Below are 19,465 nucleotides of genomic sequence, written 5' to 3'. Positions count from 1 at the left end.
TGATGACTGTGCAAAAGATAAAGAGACAAGTGAGACGCCGATCGAGTGCCCGAACTTAACGAGAAAAGGAAAGACTCATCGCATCATTGGACAGCACCGAAAGGAAATTGTGAACAGCACTGCGAGAGAGGAAATCAACGGTGCATCTCCGAAACACCACCGTTAGGAGACTTCGACTCCTCAATCCGGTCCTTATAGTCGTTGTGGCCGGTGTAAGGCTCAGCGACCATAGGTGCCGCAGGTCCGCCCACGGCAGCATACCGCTTGCGCCTACGGAAGAAGCTGTCACACAATAAGTTAGTATCTATCTCAGTATCGCAACGCTCGTTAGAATTCAGACTTACATGACAGCTCCGATGATGGCTATCAGAATAGGCAAAACTAGGCCAACGCAAACACCAATGATGATCTTGTTACTGACACCTCCGGTCGAGCCATTGACGATATCGTGTACATGGTCGCTTCCATCTTTGCCGTCTTCGTCGGGCGGAGCGACGTACGGAGTTGGCTTGCCGGATACGGCCCGCATAGTCTTTGCCTGCGTGCCGAATGCAACGGTCTCTTTGACGGTATCAGATGCTTCGACTGGCCATGTCGCTTCAACTCCTGGTGCCACTGACGTTGTGATGAAGGACATGAACGTTTTGCTCGTAGTGATTTGCGCTGAGTTGGGGCAGTTGGCAGGCCCTGTGATGTTGCAGCTAACACCGCTTCTGGTGATCTCCGTACTTATTACAGTCTCAGTGAGATCTTCGCGTCTCTCTGGAGCGGGTGTAATGGTGGGTAGTGCCGACGTTGGTTTGCCTGCAATGCCGCATACCTCTGCCAACGTAGTCGTGAAGATGGCGGTAGATGCTTCAGCCACCGGTCCCCATGTCTTGGTCTCGTTGAGCCATTCGACAGCGACTGATGCGCCAGCGATCGCGCCTACGGCGAAGTTATATTCTTGGATGACTTTCAACTTGCAGTCCTCGTCGTCTGCAGCGTACGTAACATTGGTGTTGAACTCGGCTATGTTTGCGTAGATGGCGACTTCGATACCAGCTTCGACTTGTGGACTCAACTTCTCAATCATACCCAAACCTGGTGGTGGCTCTGGCATCACAACCTCGAGCCCACAATGAGCACCGATACGGAGGGCTGCTTGCATAGTAATGCTTGCGCTTTCGAGGGTGACAGGCAGAAATTCGAATTGTCCCCCGTTGCTGCACATGGTCAGTCATTTGAACACTTGTTGAATATGTGGTCGTAGAGGAGACTTACACTGTCATATCGGCAACCTCATTTCCAAATAAGGGTAGATCTATCGCGACACCATCGTCTAGCTTGACATGGAAGCCACTGCTAATGTCGATGGCACCTTCCACAGCCAAGATAAGATCAATACTAAGCACCGCACCGAGCATCAGGTTCGGCCCTATCTTCATACCGACAGGAGTTTGTGTAGCAAAAAGAGTGATTTCATATGTCGCTCCAGCATTGAGAACGGTTCCAATCTCTAGGTAAAGCTCCATACCATCGAATTGTAAGTGTAGGTTGGCTGCGTCGATGGTCGGAACATTCAGGTCGAATGCAAGATCGAAGGTTGGCCACTGAAAGTCTGACCTGTCAATGCCGTCGCTGATGGTGAGGTTGTCCAAGACGTGTTCTACTGCATCGCCTAGTTGCTCTTCGAATCTGTTAGTGAAGTTTTGCACAGCTGTGCTGACTGAGTTGATGGTGTTGTTGAGGAGCTCGCCAGCGTCGAACTCGGCGTCGATAGTGAGCTCAGCAGAGGCAACTCCCTTGACGTAGCATTTCCGGCAGGTGACTTCTATACCAGCTTCCACTGTCGTGGTCCCATTCTCGTGCTCCTGTAGCGGATTTGGTTCGAGTGCCCTGTACGAATGATTAACGCCCGCCGACGTAACGAATACTATAGATGTGTACTCACACGGATAGCAAAGTAGCACCACTCCAGCTTCTCGCTATGTTCATGGGTTCGGCCTTGAAGGAATCTCGCTTCTCTAGACTGGCTAGAGCTAGGCCGCGCTTTATGGCATGGTATGTATCCTCGACAGAGTGGCCTGGGGCATTGCGGACCTGTACGGAGGAGTCGAGTGGAGTGACCGCGGCATGAGCCCAAGTGAAGGCAAGGGACAGGAGAAGATTGCGAAGTGGCGCCATTGTGTCCGCAGAGATAGATGCAAATTCCAAGCGAACTTTGCGTCTGAGATGACCCAAGAAGAATAGCAAAAGCCAGAGACTTGCTACATCTCGAAAAAGACCAAACCTACTCACTTATACACCACCCTCCTCACCCCACCACAGTACTTCCGGGTATGTACCATCAAACGGCACGAGGCTTTGCGGCGTAGCACAACCGGGGGCCGAATATGCGGGATGCAACCGAAAATGCTTCAGTACACTGCTTCGCCACCAACACCATACCAAAACCGGCGATGCTGTAAGGAAGAGCATCCTTCGGACTTACATCGACTAGGCTCCGGTACATCTGCGACGGTAATCGTGACCTACTTTGTACTTTGTGTGTGTCTCCCGGTAATAAGACATGCAGGCTACGATGCATTCCCCGGTAGATTATGGGAGGACTGTGAGTGGTAGGGATGGTAAGCAGGATGTTATTGGAGTACTGAGGGGAGTAGAGAGAAGGCAGATCCAAAGCCAAGGAGTGAGTAAGAGAAGTGTATGCATCTCGCCGTTGTGGTGAGACTGTGGATATACTCAGACTGCGCTCTCAACCTCAGCCTTGCGGCCTTGACCTCGCAGATACGATGAGGGAGTGTCAGTATGCGGAAATGTCTCGGCCCCATCATGATGGCCCCCATGAAGAGACCGATCTCGTGGGGAGATAAGCAAGGCTGGCGCAGATAGTATCCGTATACTATTTATGGGCATACACATTCACAGAGCCCAAGTATCTAAGCCCTTCAAAAGATATAGGCTGAGCGACTTACCACACCTACCCCGCAGCAAGTAGCTGAATGGCGTTGCTGTAATGGTTGTTGTTCCCCTGGCAAGCGATGCAGCGTTTTGCGGCGCAGTAGATGCATGGCACACATTTTCAGAACACTGCAGCGAGTGAGTGACCCCGCAGTGTTTCGAGTTGAAAGTCATGCAGAAACGCTGCCATCACCGGGTTGTCGTGTGTACATCATTCATGCTTGAAGACTGCGGCGTGCAGGGACGCGCGAATCAGAGGCGGAAGGTGGCTTTAGCCGTCTTCCAGAATGTTGATCTCCAGGTGCTTTGTCGTTGGATGTAGTGCTACATGACAGTACCTAGGTACGCTGTTCTCCGATGGCGACGGCTAGGTACTGCGCAAGGGGTGTGGAAGTACTTTGCTGCTGCAGCATTTAGGCACATGCATTGATGCGCTAGATAGTGGGAGGTCATCGGCGTGTCCCGTGGGCTTGCAAGGCCATGATAATGGGCAAGACGAAAGAACATGACAGCAGAAAGTATCCAGACGTTTGGGAGTTGCAAAATGGGCGGAGCGCAGCTTCCCCAGACCCGCGTGGGCACGCGTGAACCCGCCCATTGACGCTAGCCCCATTCCCTCAGGGTCTCTTGGCGCCCGAACGTCACCCAGGGCCATGGCAAGTCGCGTATGAAGGTTGCCAGACGATCCCGGAACCGCCTCAAAGACACTCTCAGCACCCAGCAAGCCCGAGAAGGAAGCACTACACATCCCGCATTGACGCGACCGCACATACTTCGACGACAGCCTTCTCAAACCCAAAAGACACCTGGAACGAAGACCGGGCGCCCCCGATAACCCACAACAATGTCGCAAGCCTACGAGCGCGAACAACAAAACAACTCCCGCCTCGATGAACTAGCCTCCAAAGTATCTGCGCTGCGGGGCGTAACGATAGATATCTACGATAATGCGCGCGATCAGCATGTCATCGACAGTACAGTACGTCGCCATTTACCCCCAACTCTCCTTGACGCTTTCCAACCACCGACATACAAGAACACGGCTAACATCTCATTCTCTAGAGCGACACTTTCTCCTCCTTCGGCACATCACTCAAAGGCTCCGCCACACGCCTCACACGCATGGCTTCATCGGGGAACAAAGTCGCCATTCTGAAGTTGGCGGGGATAATAATAGGGGCGGTGGTGATGTTGTATTGGATCTGGCATTTAATCTTTTGAGGAAAGATAGAGTGGGTGAAGATGGGAGTTGATACAGGAACATGCCTAACAAGAGTCGCGGGATACGGTTGCGGGATCAGGTCGAGGGAAAGGTCTAGGGAAAGGCATAAGGTTGAGAACGCAGGCGACAACATGGGAATGCTGGGCAAGATTACGGGATGGGCAGGCAGGAATTATGCGTCACAGTGGGCACGGCACGGGTCATATGCATATCAGGCGTTTTAGGGGCATGTCTATTGTGGTTTCGATTCAGCGGTCTATAAACATCATACTATGTACATTACACTCCGTCCAGAGCCGCATCTTGTTTCACGCTCTGAAGGATACGGATTAAAGTACGTGTAGCATGCAAACACCGATCCAACACACCACTTCTATTCCCAAACGTTGGAGAAGAGATCATCGCTTCCGCCACCGAATCCTCCTGCAGGCTTACTTTGAGTAGTTGTGGTGTGAGTTGTGGTAGTCGTCTGCGTGGTTGTGGTGGGTGCTGCACTGCTCCAGCCACCAAAGTCGTCGTCTTGGGTTACTTGTGGTGCGCCCCAGCCGGGCGTCGTAGGCTGAGCATGCGATGCCGTCGATCGAGCTGCGGGCTGGCTCGGAGCAGAAGAACCCCAGACGTCATTGCTACCCCAAGCGTCCATGTTCGAGAATCCTGAGTAGTTAACGGTCGCAGGGGCAGGGGCAGCTTTGGGAGTGGGTGCTGATGCTGGTGAAGATAGATTGAATGCTGAGCTCGCTTGTGGCGATGCGAGTGGTGGGGAAGTGACCCTTGGTGCAGGCGCCGGTGCAGACGGCATAGACAGGTCTAAAAGATCGTTCATGCCGCTTGCTGCAGGAGCTGCAGGCTTGGATGGGGCGGGAGAAGAGAAAGCGCTGAAGTCAGCCATTCCACCCGACGGACTCATTGTGCGGCTTTGCGATTGAGTCTGGGGAGCAGGCTTGGAATCAAAGAAGTTGCCGCCACCACCAAACATGTTGGAGGAAGATGTTGAAGGCGGTGACTTTGCGCTGGAGAAGCTGTCGAGGCCAGAAAAAGGTGAGGGTTTAGCTGCCGGAGCAGGGTTGAAAGACAGACTGCTAAAGGCGTCGTTCATGCCACCAAAGGCCGACTGTTGGGGCGATTGCTGTCCTTGGGGTGACGCCAGTCCGCCGAACGAGTCTTGACGCGCATGCTGCTGGGGCTGGGGCGGTGCAGCAGGCTTGGAAGCATACAGCGATAAGATGGACTGCTTCAGATCTGGTCTCGAGGGCGCCGCTGCAGCAGGACCTGTGCTAGATGGACGAGATGGTGCCGCAGAAGACGACCCGCCGAGGAAGTCCAATCCCAACAATGAATCGCCTGCCTTGTTCTGTTTCGGTGGGGCTGTCTCTGCCTTGGGGGGCCCTCTGGCTGCAATCGGGGGTCCGGTGCTCGGTCGCTGAGGAACGGGGTCGTCGCCGAAAAGGTCGATGGTTGGCGGCGGCTGTGCTTGTCGCGGTGGAGGGGGAGGCTGGCTGGAGCTCTGAGCTAGGCGTTGCGATGCGGAGCGTTCTATTTGGACCTTCTCCTGAACCTTCTTCAATGGCTGCACTCTGTTAGTTGCTGTCCCATGCAGATGTCTTGTCCTGGTCCACTTACAATATCGTCATCGTCCGCCTCCAAAGTCGAGGGATCGGGCATAGGTCCCTCCATGACCCATCGCTTCGACTCGTACTTTGTGCGAATGAAGTTCTCAATCTTTGCCTCGGACGGCACATGGCCAGGCGCCAGTTTCGACTCCCAGTACTTGTTGGCTCGCGCATTGCCCCATTTCAGCACGCTCTGGAGTTGCTCGTCGGTCCAGGTATCGAGGTCGACTGACTTCACTTTACTGATGTGTGTTCCCATGCCACGGTGGATTCCCGAGCACCGAATGCAGATGAAGACGCCCAGGTTCCAACTGGCCCATCGTGGGTCTGCAGTAGTCGTCAGTGAAGGCGCATCATTTTTAAATCCTGTATAACCTACGTTTGTTCCTCTTGCAGTCGGAGCATGTCTTGTTGCCCTCGAGCTTCACCAGGTTCTTGAGCGTGGCGCGATTCTGTTCCGCCCGATCAGCGGCAGGGTTGGGCCGTCGCGACATTGTGGGGTAGGATGCCGTGTGCGGAGTTCGTGTTGGGGGTGCCGAGTCGTATTGCAACGCGTGTGTCTAAGAGAGAGCAGTAATAACTCGCGAGGGCACGTGTCAGTCGAGGGTGGAAGTGGGTGAGTGGGGTTAGGTTGTCTCATTCGTGCCTGAAGCGTTTGGTTTCTCACCAATGACGCTCGCCTTGGCACTCGATACCGCCATCTCACATGTCAGGGGTTTGGTTTGGGCTGCAAGTCGTTCTAAGTGTTGGAAAAGCAAGATAGGTAATCGTCTCTATGTGATGTCGTATTTGTATGACAAGGACAACCCTGCTTGGACTGAACGCATCGCTGTTGGAAACGCCTCCCCGGGTATCACAATGGTATAATGCTACAATATAGTACATGCGCTGACCACCAGAAAGCCTGTTATATGCAATGCAGGTTTAGAAATCAAGCGGGACGGAACCTCCAGTCGTCCCAGTCTTCGTCGTCGGACTCGCTCTCGCCATCTTCTTCGATGGCTTGAGGCGCGGGCGCAACGCTCTCTGCCTCGACTGGTGCGCCAGACTTGGATCGCAATGCTTCCCTCTGTTCCCGTAGCCGCTTCACCCTCTCTTCAAGGCCTTCCATCTCCTCGAATTCGTCTTCGAGCGCCCGCGCAGCATCCTCTTTTTCGCCCTCCATCTCCTCATCCCTCCTTGCGCGTTGTGCACTCTGGTCTTCTCGTGCTTGTGCGGCGATCTGGGCGGCTGTCATGGGCGCGGCCTCGATGACAGCGCCAGAGTAGGCGGATCTCGTGGGTGGTGGTGGCATGGGCTTCTCGGCGTTCATCTCGTTCAAGAAGGCATCGAGCTCTGCTTGGGCTGAGGGATCGAGTTGGGACTCAGGCGCCTTGGGTGCCTCTGGAGGCTGGGTATCTGGTGTTGGCGCGCTTTTCTGGTCTGCTGCCGGCGCGGCTTCCTCTCCATCTTGTGCAGTTCCAGCATCGAAGAAGCCCGCTGGTACGCCAGCCTCTTCCTCGGTTCGCGTCCGTTTCCTCTCCTCGACGGTCTCGTCTGTAGCCTTGCGCTTTTTCGACGCGGGTGCGGTCGCAGGAGCTGCCGATTGCTTTTGGGGCTTTTGCGCCTGCTGCCGTGCTGCGCGCTGTTGTCGCAAAAGAGCTCGTGCGTCGGCCATGATGATGCAGGTGGTTCTTGCTCTTTTGGAAATACGGCTCGTCGTATTTGTGCCTATAGTGTGCGAATCTGCCAGTGTTCTTGTTCTTGTTGAGACTGGCTGGCGCTGCTCCCAGTAGCTCTGACGCCAGCCGCGCAAAGGGTCCACAGCTCGCTAGTGGCCAGGATTACGGCAGCCAAGGCGTCGGCAAAACGCTGTGTCAAAGCTCCACCTCCTCACTGACACCACTCAGTCCGACACCACACGACACATTGCGACTCCCACTGGCAACCCGCACCCGCCCACTGCTGTCTTCTAGTGCGCTCACCACCCAGCGCATGCATTGAGCTTCCATCCCTCGCGGCTGACATCTCTTTTGCGCCCACACACCGCGCGGCACCGGCTCCGCATTCGGCAGGTACGCGCAAGAGGCAGTTGCGACTCATAACCGGCAGTCGCACAACGCATCGCGCCTTCTGTCTGTGCAGTTGGGCAGGAGCGCTCGCTCGCGCTCGTTTACTAGTTAGAGGCGACTCCATACTTGGTGTCCGTCTGTCCGCAGTGCGACGCGCGTAAGGCAGGATTGGGGCTTCCGTAGAGACTTTTTGAATCTTGTTCCGCAATAGCATAAGCTGCACTCGTGGTATCGTCTATATTGAGCCCATCACCCGTGTCCGACACCATGGCCGGTAAGCAGACACCATCTACGCGCATCCGTCGCATCAAGCCACTGAGTCGCGCCCCTCATGGCACCCGCACCACCACGCGCACGCCCATCCCCAACCCTCACGCTGATGCTGATATTGCCACTGCAGACGAGATCCGCCGCTCCGGCCGCGCCAACAAAGGCCACCACACCAAGAACGCAGATTCCCTCGACGAGCCCTCCCCCGCTCCCAAGGCCAAGGCGCCACCAGTTCCGGAGAAGAAGGGACAGGCGCAAAGCAAGAAGGGACAAGCAAAGGCACAGTCACAGCGCGCGCAGTCGACGCAGTCCTCCCAGCAAGATGAGGAAGAGGAGGACGCCATCATCCGCTGTGTCTGCGGCGACCAGCGCGACATCCGCGGACGCCAGATGATCTGCTGCGACAGCTGCGAAGCCTGGCAACACAACAAGTGCCTGGGCCTCCCCGAGGGCGACTTCTGGGAGGGCAAGAACTACTACTGCGAGCAATGCAAGCCCGAAGACCACACCGAGCTGCTCGCTGCCATGGCGCGTGGAGAGAGACCGTGGGCGCGCAAGAAGGGCTCCAAGCCCAAACCCCGCCCCAGCGACGTCAAGCAGGAGGCCGTCTCCGAGAAGGCCAGCACACCTCAACAGTCGGCCACGCCCTCACAAACCGCTCAGGCCCCGGCTGAGGCTCCCACGCCCACGCCTGCGCCCGTCACGGTGCCTACACCAGAGGCCTCCAACGGACATGCAGAGTCAAAGGTATGTTGTTGTACACTAAACAAACTGTCGCACGCTCACACCTGTAAGCAGGAGACGAGTCAGCCACAATCGCCACTTGGTGAGAAGCGTCGCCATGAGCCTGCCACTGAAAAGGCCAACGCGAGCAAGAAGCGCAGAAAGTCCAGCCACCACGAGAGCAAGCCTGCCCCCCAGTCAGCCCCAGTCGGCGACATCGACTCGCTCCCGCAAAACCAAAAGGCTGTGGCAGAGAAGCTTCGGGACACACTCGCACCATTGATCAGCACCGCCTCGGAGACCAGGGGTTTCCGCATACCGGATGGGCAAACTGCTAAATCCCTCGCCACCAAGTACACTCTCGAAATGAGCCATGCCGCTTTCAATCTCTACGGCGAACCTACCGGATCGTCTTCGCCATACTTCACCAAGATTCGTACCATCATGTTCAATGTCAAGAAGAACACGGTGCTTGTGGATCGCCTCCTCTCTGGAAGCTTGAAAGCTGATGACCTAGTCAGTATGGAGGCTGAAGAGATGGCGAGCGAGGACAAGCAACGTGAATACGCAGCCATGCGCGAAGCGGCCGAGAAGCAGATGATCCTAACCGAGGAGGCCGGACCGCGACTACGCAAGACACACAAGGGCGAGGAGATTGTCGGCGAAGACAACTTCGAGAACGACCATGACGACTTTAAGCAGCCCACACTCCGCGAACGAGAGAGCATCACCGAAGACACTGCGATGCAGTCACCATCCGGAACACGCCCTCCAGAGAGTCCCGCTGGTGCATCACGAAGACCTACAGAGATTGACACTGCCCAGTCCGAGCACGCACGACGAGCATCGGCCAACTTCGACATCAACTCCGTCTTCGACAAAGTCCGATCGCCACAGCACGATCAGCAGGCCTTCCTCCAGCGTCGCCAAAGCTCAATGCACATGCAAGACAAGCCTCCGGCTGCAGTTGATGACGCCGACGTCGACCGTTTGCTCAAAGACGAAGACAATGATGTTGAGATGTCAGGATACTCCTCGGACCCGACTGTTTGTTGGCAGGGCTCCATCAACATGCAGTCAATGGAGCCTTTTGATGCGGTCGCGAGATTCGTCGCTGGTGGTGACTTCGGTCAGATCGTGCCGTGGGAGAAGCTGCTGACCAACACTGTGGCGATCCAAGGTCGCATCGAAAGCGCAAAGGGAAACGACTACATCCAGAACATTGGTCACACCGAGAGCCATGAAGTTTCCATCCTGGCCGTCAGCCCTGTTACAACGGATGGACGCACCATCATGGACCATCTGTATGAGTACTTCCACTCACGCGGCAGATGGGGCGTGGTACCTGTCGAAGATAACGACATCCTGCGCGATCTCTACGTCATCCCTATCGAGGAGGGCGGCAGCAACCTCCCTCCTTTCATCGACATGCTCGAGTACTGCACAATCGAGACCCCTCGCAAGGAACATATGTTGATCCTAGCCATGGTTGCCAAGCTTCCCGAGATCAAGCCTCAGCTTCCACCTACCCAACATTTCGAGCGATACCCAGAGCAAGAGATCGCAACTGGTCAAGTGGCTCCGCCTGTTCTCAACAACGGCCCATCGCCACTGAACAATCCTCACGCACCTCAGTTCTCGCCTGTCAGTGCTGCCTACCCACCAGGCGGCCAGTACGGCAACCCGTTCGCCGCACCGCCTGCAAACATGGTCCCAGTCCAACAACCCACGCCACCCGTCAACGGCCCGCCGCATCACCAGATCCCCAAGGCACTTGAGATTCTCGGTCCATACATCGATGCGCCAGTCATTGTCACGATCTTGGGATCTAGTTTGTCCCAAAACTCTGTAGTCTCGGAACTGCAGATGATCAACCTGAGGCATATCGTCGAAACCGTACCGGAAGCGCGCGACAACATTACAGTGCTTACCAACCACCTCCGCTCAAAGACCGAGTCGAATGGCCAACAGCAGGCACAGCCATCTGGGGCCCCGTAGGTAAGGGTGTCAGGTGCGCTGGCCTCTTCCCGCATTCGCGGGCGCTGAATTCGAGAGGAGGAGTGGGGTCTTTAGGTCCGGTGTTTTGAGGCGCTTGGATGGATGTACAGGGTTTCTTGTAGCAAGGCAGGGCGAGGCCGGGATGCTGAAGTGTGGGCGGCGCTCTCTTTCTCTTGTATTTGATACCCACATGTGGTGTACCCTGTTTGTCCCATGCGATGAGGCAGAGACGGTTTCCGCCATCCATTTACCTCATTGCTTACGTGTACGCTCATTGCTTCTTTCTGTTCCAAAATACACATACTGTTTCGTTCAAAATGTTGCCTCCTCGCACTGTTTTGTGTGTAACCTGGCTAGCTGATGGTGGTGGTGCATGCTATGCAGTGTCAGGCCTCCAGCTAAGCCTTTTCTCCCCAGGTGATCTCTTGAGGCCATGCGGTAAGCGAGATTGACAGTTCACTGTAATCCACGGTTTTTTTGGCCTCTTCGACTTTTCTTACTATATGTAGTAATGCAATAACCCCTCCTTCGTCTACCCTTGTCAACTCATACTCTCATCGGTGACGAACCTTAATCCTCGCCCCGTTCACCGGCATATCTGCAGGCAGACTCCCACACAAACAGGCATCATATCTAGGTACCTACCTACCTGGGTACACAGGAATGCGCAAATCACCCCTCTTTGTGACCATGACGCGGCATGCAGAAGGGTGCACAAGGTGCATTTCCGCATCCCCGATGTCTTTATATGCAACTGCAATCTACACTCTTCCCCGAACCTACTCGATACAGTGTGTTGAGCCTCTTGGCACCGGAATGGCGCATATGCGGGTTGTGTCCATGCCACATCCATAGATCCATACCTTTGCTTCAATTTACTGCTTCCGGTATATTGAGTGTGTTGGCATGGGGTGTGACGTGTGATGCAACGGAGGTGCGCGCATGTATGCTGTGTAACTGATGCTTCGACTAGGTAGGTAGATTGATGCCTAATTATGCCGGCTGTGCATGGCTCGCAGGAGGACCTACAATCGACACTTTACTTGGAAGTTACTGTATGCAGTAGAATTGGCGGGGTAAGGACGGGAAGGACAGACGCTGTGTAACTGTTGTGTGACTATTGACGTGGAAATATAACGAATGTGGACGAACTGCAGTGCATACGATCAACACTTCACCTGAAAATTGCCGTGTTGAGTAGTATGGCGGGGTAGTGACAATTGCACATGTCGTGTTAGTGACATGCTGCGGTGTTCCGTGCCCAGGTGGTGCCCAGGTGTGGAACGCAGGCATCGACACGCGGCTACGATGTTGCTCGAAACGGTATGTTGAATGTGTTGAGGGAGCACAAACAGAGGGGGAAAACGCGGTGTCACACCCTGGGAATCAACAGTCAACTGAGAACTTACTAGATACAGTAGTTTCTCATCTGCAGCTTGCTGGTCTGGAGCGGGCAAGGTGGTACTAGGAGGGCACAGCAGTTGAGAAGACTTGTCGTACTCATGCATGCACGCCGACCTGGACATGCATAGTGTCACGCCGTAATCGATGGCAAGCCATAAACTTTCCAGATGAGGTATCTTCGCAACTACAGCTCGAAGTTCTGAAGCGGACAAGGAGGAACAGGGAGGTACGGAAGACCGGAAGTGATGCAGTGCATAAAGAACTTGGTGCGGGCATCTGTCTGTAATCGATGGCCAACCGTGAACTTTCTACATGAAGTATCTTTTCGACTGCAGCTCGCTGGTTCAGAACATTGCACGGTGAGACCAATACTTCCAAGGTTCACAGAAGAAGTACAAACGAGAGGCAACCTAGACCCGAGGTCTCGGGTCGTCACCTCGTGGCCCTTACTTCACTCGCGGCCACCGCGATCAACAGCTCCCTCACAAACATACCTATCCGAGTAACCCAGCCCTGTCTGGCGGCCGCCATTGGCTCCACAGGGCCAGTGCCCTTCCTGTGGGTGGAATCGACAGTTTTTGCAAACCTTCCCAACGGGGTCGCCAGCCCTGCCTCGCACTTGCGATTGGCCCTGTAGGGCCAGTAGCGGCTCCACACTGCCCTGTTTGCCAAGACTGCCGTGATCTACGACCGCTCGCGCGAATTACCGCATGCGGTGCCTATCCCTGCCGGCGACGTTGCAATTGGTTCCACAGGGCTGGGAGCCCCGCAGTGCCCTTTCTGCCGCGATCGATGGTCTCTGAGTAGTTGCCTAACGGGGAAAGCCGTTCTAGCGCCAGAATTGCGATTGGCTCGCAAGCGTCTCGCCGGTGTCCCACGCACGGGAGAGTGACCGGCAGGCGTATGTTAATATGTGCGATGCCAACGCAGCACCATACAGTTTACGCATCGTACTTCGCACTTCGCATGCAGGGAAGCGGGTTAAGACGCAAATAGCGGAAGATCAATATCGCATCTAGACTCCTTCGACGCCGCTCGGCTTGTAGCGCTCAGCTCGAGTGCCTGCGGATCCAAGTATCCACGTATCCACGTCTCCATCCTCTTGGAGATGTCTAGGGAAGGCCTCATCATCTGCGCAAGGGTCGAGAGCAATACGATGAACCGAGTTAGACTCCGAGCACATGACAGAAACAGAATGAGAAAGAGAATAAGAACGAGACCGAGATTCAAGGCCCTCGCGTCATCGTCATGAGCCGTTATCCTAACCTACACTACACCCACTAGCACCCTCATACGCACTGCTCGAGCAGAACCCCCCAACGCGAACGCGAGACTATCATCAACACCTCCTCCAGCAACTACCGCATGCAGTCATTTCGTATTCGTAGAAGAAACAACGCAGCTAAAGCAAAACCACCGACCGCGAACAACCGCACACACCGATGTTGCGCGGCACCTTCCCTTAGCGTAGTCCTCATGTAATCAGTAATCGGGAGCCAAAGCGAAAGCGAGCCTGGGCACGGTTCCTTGTAAGATACCCGCTCCTACCACACGAGACTCGCGAACAAACCAACGCACTGGTACGCTACTCCTTCCTTTATCTCAACTCCGGATACGAAGATAGGGTTTTGGCGAAAGGGAATGCGAATGCGGTGCTGTGATCGATGGATTACTTGTTTGGGGAGGTTTAGAGGATAGGCACAGTAGGTTAAGGTGTGGAGAATGAGGCTATGGCGTGGGATTCGGATGATTACTTATTTTTCTTGTCGGTAACGTGTCGGTGGATACAGGGGTTATCCCACGGCGAAGGATGCGAATCCGATGCTGGAATCGATGGATGGGCGTGGAATTACTATAGTTGGGCAGTTGGCAAGACGAGATTAGTGATAGAGAGTTATTGTCCCTGCGGCGATCGAGGGATCATGGATGTAAGGTTGATATCGCCAAGGAAGGTTTGGGTATGAGTACGGTGGAGACGTGGGAAGGATCCGAAAGCGAGAACTCTGATTGGAACCGTGACTCCGAATGAGAATGAGAAACAGAACGAGAGGCTGTGATCGATAGGATTCAAGATAACCTTCCCATCGCGGTAAGCAGTGACGCCGTAGAACGCGAGAACGAGAACACTAAGACCAACTCACGAAAGCGAGATACATCTCGTAAACACGAGCATAGGCCAAGACTAAGTAACGCCGTGAATATATGTAACCTCCACTCAGGTCCCACCTGCATCAGTGCATCTCATCTCATCTCACCCGATCTCTGCCGTCCCCACTCACTCCACTCAGCCCGACACCAACACCGACATCAACCTGAGGCACAGAAACGTATATAGAACAACCGTTACCTACTCTGAACCAGTAACTGATCAGGATGATTTGTTCATTGTCCTTTTCATCACCGCCTCGCTCACACCCAGACCGAAAAGAATCTGATGAAGAAATGCTTCGTAGAAGTATATTTTCCATCAAACTCTTTCCTATCCCGTCAAGTATTGAAGACGAGTAAACCACCGGTAGGGGTTATGTCGCATTCAACGCTTTTTCGGGACTACTCTTGTAGGGGGGGACAAGGGGTAGGAAGAGCCAAACATCAATTCATACATCTCTCACGAGGAGGATGTTTGGTATGGGGTGATTGGAAGAGTAGTTGGAGGAAGGAGAAGAGGAGGTGGAGGGGATCTTATAGGTGTTGCAGGATGTGCGTGGGTTTGGATCGTGGGTGAGGGTGTGGGGTTGAGACGCAAGCGGACGTGTAGCGAGGAGGGAGATTGTAAGGCGTACCACCGGTACAGTGACTGGAGAACCAAACTCTGAGAAACCCTCAATATGCAAGTTCTATCTTGATAACATCGATGTCAGTTGAAATTCAGTGTATGTATTGCGCATGGGTATCTACTCTTTCAGATAACTCTTCAAGCCCTCTTTCCCTACATTCATCGCTCGCTCAATTTCCGCTTCTTCTTCGCGTAATCTGCCTTTCCCGTAGGCTAGATCGCGCTCTTGCTTTCTCTTCTCCTCACGAACACGCCTCTCACGGTCTGCAAGCGCTTTCTCGCGCCGTTCGCGCTCGGCCCACTTCTTCGCGCGTTCTGCTTCTTCTTCGGCGGAGTAGACGACGCCTTCAGGTGCGGGTGGTAGCGTGGATATGTATGTGTTGATGAGGCCTTCGCGTGTTGATGGTGGGAGAGAAATGTAGCAGAGATCGCTTAGTACGGCGGAGGGTAGGGTATCGATGGTTGAGGAGCGGTTGAGGAGCGCGAGAGGCTGAGCCCGTAGGAGCGCTGACAGATCGGATTTCAGGTCGGAAGATCGCATAGCTAGACGCTTGATGTGGTCGCGGTATAGCTTCTCTTTGTCTTTGTCTGGGAGCTTGGTATCCTTGAGCTCAGGTTCTTTCTTGTATTTCCGACGAAACTCTGGCCAGTAGAGCTTTGGTGTTGCATGTTTGTCGAGGAAGGCCAAGTACGGTATCCGTGGGTCTCGTTTCGCTTGCCGGGCTTTCTCTTCCTTAAGAAACTGGGCTTTGTCACGCGACCATTCGTTGAAGCATTCTTTACGCGCTGCCATGTTCGGTAGAGCCTTGTATCGGTCGTCGTCAAATAACACACCGTCCTCTATAATCTTGTCCCAGGGTGCGAATGGGCTGACTTTCGTATCTTCGAGGAGCTCCTTGAACAGCGCTTTGCAGTCTTCCTCGGACAAAGCAGGCTCCTCTTCATCGAATTGATCGTCGTAGCCCTGGCCCATCTCCATCTCCTCCATTTGTGCCAGTTGCCATGCAAGATCGTCGTCTTCCTCGGGTTGTGGGTCTCCAGATGGCTCTTCGGTGCGCTGTCGTTTCTGTGCATGCCCTGACGCCTCGCCCTCATCGTCTGTGACTTCCACCTCTTCATACTCCTCATCATTCTCCATGCCCTCCTCACCGTCCACTTCGACTATTTCCACTTCCTCTTCCGCTTCTGCGAGCTCCGCCTCGATCTCGGCCATAGCATCGTTCTCCTCTTCCACGTCGCTTGGCTCGCCCCGTTCCCTACGTTCCTTCTTTTCGCGCTCCTTCCGATCGAACTCGATAACGGCAGTCATCACGTTGGGCGGGAACTTCCAAAAGCTTTCATTCGTGTCCTTGTTCCACACAAAACGCCTTCCGAACTTCGTCCTGACCAAGACCCATGGGGCGCAGTTTGGTATGTCCTGGCGATGCTTTGGCCTATCATCGCGATCTCTTCTTCGGTCGTTGAAGCTGTTCTGCCCTCCGCGCATCCCTCCACGATGCCCGCCTCTTGCTTGTTGATGCGCCCCGCCATGTTTGGGAAATTGCTTCGGCGCGCTTGCGAAAATGAAGTCGTTGATTGAAGGCTGAGGCTGAGAGGCAGTTTGCGCTGTCTGACTATCGTGGCCAAGGCCGTAATTCGAAGGCGCGTTGTAGGGTGCGGGTGCGGGTGGTGGCGTTGGATTGTGGTATTGCGGGATCTCTGCAACAGGTCGCGTATATGTCGACTTATTTAATTCAGCATTGTAGTAGTACGAGTGGCCTGTAATATTAGTGGAAGCATATGACGCAAGTAGGAGCTATAGCTACCTGAGGGCGCCTTGTGCTCTGTCCAGCCTGGGGGAAGCGGTGCAGCTGGTGCAGGCGGTCGCACTGGTATGTCCGACATTGTGGTGTCGGTTGCAGCGAGGAATTGAAGCTATTCAGCTCCTGCAAAAAGAGTTGGGGATGGGAAAGTTGGTGTTGCAGCGCGCGCTCCAAAAAGTGGTCGGCGCCAAGCAGCCTGAATCGCCGACGCGCTGCGTAGGAGCTTGTGCCTGGAGCTTCCATCAACACCAGCCCACGCCCCGACTTCCCCGCCGCCCTCTCCCTCGCCCACTGCTGTCTACACCCCCAATACCACCCAGACTGCCAGAGTAGACCGCCATCATGTCACGGAGATACGACTCCAGGGCACGATATCCCCGCAACCACGGCCAGGACACTGCTAACGCTGCATAGACGACCATCTTCTCCCCCGAAGGTCGCCTCTACCAAGTCGAATATGCCCTCGAAGCCATCTCGCACGCCGGAACAGCGCTAGGCATCTTAGCCCAGGATGGCATCGTGCTCGCCGCAGAGAGGAAGGTCACCAGCAAGTTGTTGGAGCAAGACACATCGGCCGAGAAGCTGTACATCTTGAACGAGTGCGTGGACCGTCAACATCATAATACCATGACTAATGTCCGTTCAGTAACATGATCTGCGCTGTAGCAGGAATGACCGCCGACGCCAACATCCTCATCAACTACGCCCGCCAAAACGCCCAACGCTACCTCCTCACCTACAACGAAGACATTCCGTGCGAGCAGCTTGTCCGCCGCTTATGCGATCTCAAGCAGGGTTACACGCAGCACGGAGGTCTCCGACCGTTCGGTGTGTCATTCATTTACGCAGGATGGGACCCCCAGCGCCAGTTCCAGCTCTACCAGAGTAACCCCAGTGGCAACTACGGCGGCTGGAAGGCTACCAGTGTCGGCGCGAACAACGCCTCTGCGCAGAGCTTGTTGAAGCAGGACTACAAGGAGGAGTGCGATCTGAAGGAGGCTTGCGGACTCGCAGTCAAGGTGCTCAGCAAGACCATGGACTCGACTAAGCTGAGCAGCGAGAAGAGTACGTTCATCATCTCACTACTATTCCGGGAGAGTACTAACAATGCATAGTTGAATTTGCGACAGTAGGAAGGACAAAGGAGGGCAAGATCTACCACCACCTGTGGGGAGCGGACGAGATCGATGCTCTGCTGAAGGAGCACGGCCTGGCCAAGGCTGAGGACACCGAGATGTCCGAGACATGAGCAACACGACCAATGCACGATACGAACAGGCGCAACGGAACGGCCTCTGCATGATAGACGAGGCTTGTAGTATACCATATCAGGTGAGAGCTATGTGGCATCTCGTAGCGAATCTCACTTCATCATGACCCGTTTGCTGTCTAGACCCGACGTAGTTTCTCTCTCGCTGACACGTGCATCCGATGGAAGCCTCCAGCGCTGTACGGGGCAGTCGCATGTGACGGCATCGTAGCTGCCTCTCCTGTTGTTTCCTTGACACCTTCCCCACGCACGACATCAACTCAAGAACTTCAATTCCTCCGCCATGCCTCTCCCTCGTCTCACATCATCCAGTCCCGTCCCAATTTTATTGCGCTACCATTAGCTCCATTACCAGCTGCATCGCCTATCGCACTCTGTGAGCATCAAGATGCCTACACCCATCCTACGGCCCACCTCCAAGTCCCCAAGCGGTGCCGCGCCGTCGACATCCTTCCTACGCCTGCTCCTCGACGAAATCAGGTCACAAGATGGCCCTACAAAGGATACGCCCCGACCACCCCGACCAACACTCAGGAGCCTACAGATTCCACTTTCGCGCTTCATAACTCAGCCAGATGCCACTGGGGAGGATATCGACCCCTCCAAGTCGCCACTTCTCTTCTGCGACTCTGATATATCGTCCATGCCTTCACCTGCTGAGCCTCCGACTTCGGCAGTGACTTCAGCTTCAACTGAGACGACGGTTCCGAGCTCAGCGCTGACGGACTCAACTGTGCCTTCAGATCAGAGTTCCTGGGTCACGTGTCGTACGTACATCCAAATTTTTGACCATACCCAGGCGCTGACATTGCGAAGCACGCAAGCGAGGGAGAAGCCAAGAGACAGCCCGGCGACAACATCAGACCAAGAAGCTGCGGAGCGACTCACCAAAACGAACCCTGGCGCCTACAATACCTCGGTCAGAAACACCTGAACGACACGACACGCGAAGGTATATGTCAGGGTCCCCTGAACCCCCTGAGACCCCCAGCTACCTGAGACCACTACACTTGATGGACACGAGCGACGAACTCCGGCACGACATCTCCATATACAAGAACCCCCATGGCGACGACTGGAAGAGGAACGCGCTGTGCAGACACTGCTTCCAGCGCCGCGGCACCTTCAACAGAATCATGACGCATGGCTACGAGGCGTGCGGTCGTGAGGAATGTTTAGATAGCCACTACTGGGAGCCTACTCCTGGGCCTTATTACTAGGATATACGCGCTGGACGCGGTGGTTATAACGAGATTGGATCAAATGAACGGTTTTCCTTGCTATGCCACTTCTTGTGAGTTGCTTTACTACATTTCGTATCGCACTCTGCAAGAACATTGTTCAAAAATATTTTTCAAGGTTGAGGTATACATTGTCTTGTGTTGTATCAACTTGT

At 54.6% G+C, this 19,465-nt stretch overlaps 7 protein-coding genes across 7 annotated transcripts; 3 read left to right on the top strand and 4 right to left on the bottom strand.

The window, feature by feature from the left end:
• Positions 1-134: 134 nt before the first annotated feature.
• Positions 135-2,166, bottom strand: J4E88_003832 (uncharacterized protein; the record flags this gene model as incomplete). The annotated part of the gene is made up of 4 exons (XM_049397480.1): positions 135-282; positions 345-1,205; positions 1,264-1,878; positions 1,934-2,166. 4 exons carry the CDS (start codon positions 2,164-2,166, stop codon positions 135-137), a joined length of 1,857 nt encoding a protein of 618 aa, XP_049256868.1.
• Positions 2,167-3,787: 1,621 nt separating this feature from the next.
• On the top strand, positions 3,788-4,164 carry J4E88_003831 (uncharacterized protein; the record flags this gene model as incomplete). Its single annotated transcript, XM_049397479.1, has 2 exons — positions 3,788-3,922; positions 4,006-4,164. The coding sequence occupies 2 exons, from the start codon at positions 3,788-3,790 to the stop codon at positions 4,162-4,164; spliced, it is 294 nt and encodes a 97-aa protein (XP_049256867.1).
• A 374-nt stretch (positions 4,165-4,538) lies between these two features.
• J4E88_003830 (uncharacterized protein) lies at positions 4,539-6,269 on the bottom strand (the record flags this gene model as incomplete). Its single annotated transcript, XM_049397478.1, has 3 exons — positions 4,539-5,732; positions 5,786-6,102; positions 6,155-6,269. 3 exons carry the CDS (start codon positions 6,267-6,269, stop codon positions 4,539-4,541), a joined length of 1,626 nt encoding a protein of 541 aa, XP_049256866.1.
• A 437-nt stretch (positions 6,270-6,706) lies between these two features.
• On the bottom strand, positions 6,707-7,432 carry J4E88_003829 (uncharacterized protein; the record flags this gene model as incomplete). Its single annotated transcript, XM_049397477.1, has 1 exon — positions 6,707-7,432. The coding sequence occupies one exon, from the start codon at positions 7,430-7,432 to the stop codon at positions 6,707-6,709; it is 726 nt and encodes a 241-aa protein (XP_049256865.1).
• A 661-nt stretch (positions 7,433-8,093) lies between these two features.
• J4E88_003828 (uncharacterized protein) lies at positions 8,094-10,817 on the top strand (the record flags this gene model as incomplete). Its single annotated transcript, XM_049397476.1, has 2 exons — positions 8,094-8,843; positions 8,892-10,817. The coding sequence occupies 2 exons, from the start codon at positions 8,094-8,096 to the stop codon at positions 10,815-10,817; spliced, it is 2,676 nt and encodes an 891-aa protein (XP_049256864.1).
• Positions 10,818-15,115: 4,298 nt separating this feature from the next.
• On the bottom strand, positions 15,116-16,881 carry J4E88_003827 (uncharacterized protein; the record flags this gene model as incomplete). The annotated part of the gene is made up of 2 exons (XM_049397475.1): positions 15,116-16,755; positions 16,803-16,881. 2 exons carry the CDS (start codon positions 16,879-16,881, stop codon positions 15,116-15,118), a joined length of 1,719 nt encoding a protein of 572 aa, XP_049256863.1.
• A 260-nt stretch (positions 16,882-17,141) lies between these two features.
• J4E88_003826 (uncharacterized protein) lies at positions 17,142-18,048 on the top strand (the record flags this gene model as incomplete). Its single annotated transcript, XM_049397474.1, has 4 exons — positions 17,142-17,165; positions 17,214-17,398; positions 17,446-17,864; positions 17,915-18,048. 4 exons carry the CDS (start codon positions 17,142-17,144, stop codon positions 18,046-18,048), a joined length of 762 nt encoding a protein of 253 aa, XP_049256862.1.
• Positions 18,049-19,465: the final 1,417 nt, after the last annotated feature.

Source organism: Alternaria novae-zelandiae (genome assembly GCF_023758075.1).
Source record: "Alternaria novae-zelandiae strain BMP 2774 chromosome Unknown scaffold_6, whole genome shotgun sequence".
NCBI classification, from domain to species: Eukaryota; Fungi; Ascomycota; class Dothideomycetes; order Pleosporales; family Pleosporaceae; genus Alternaria; species Alternaria novae-zelandiae.
Note: the sequence above shows the minus strand (reverse complement) of the source record. Positions and strands in the feature narration are given on the sequence as shown.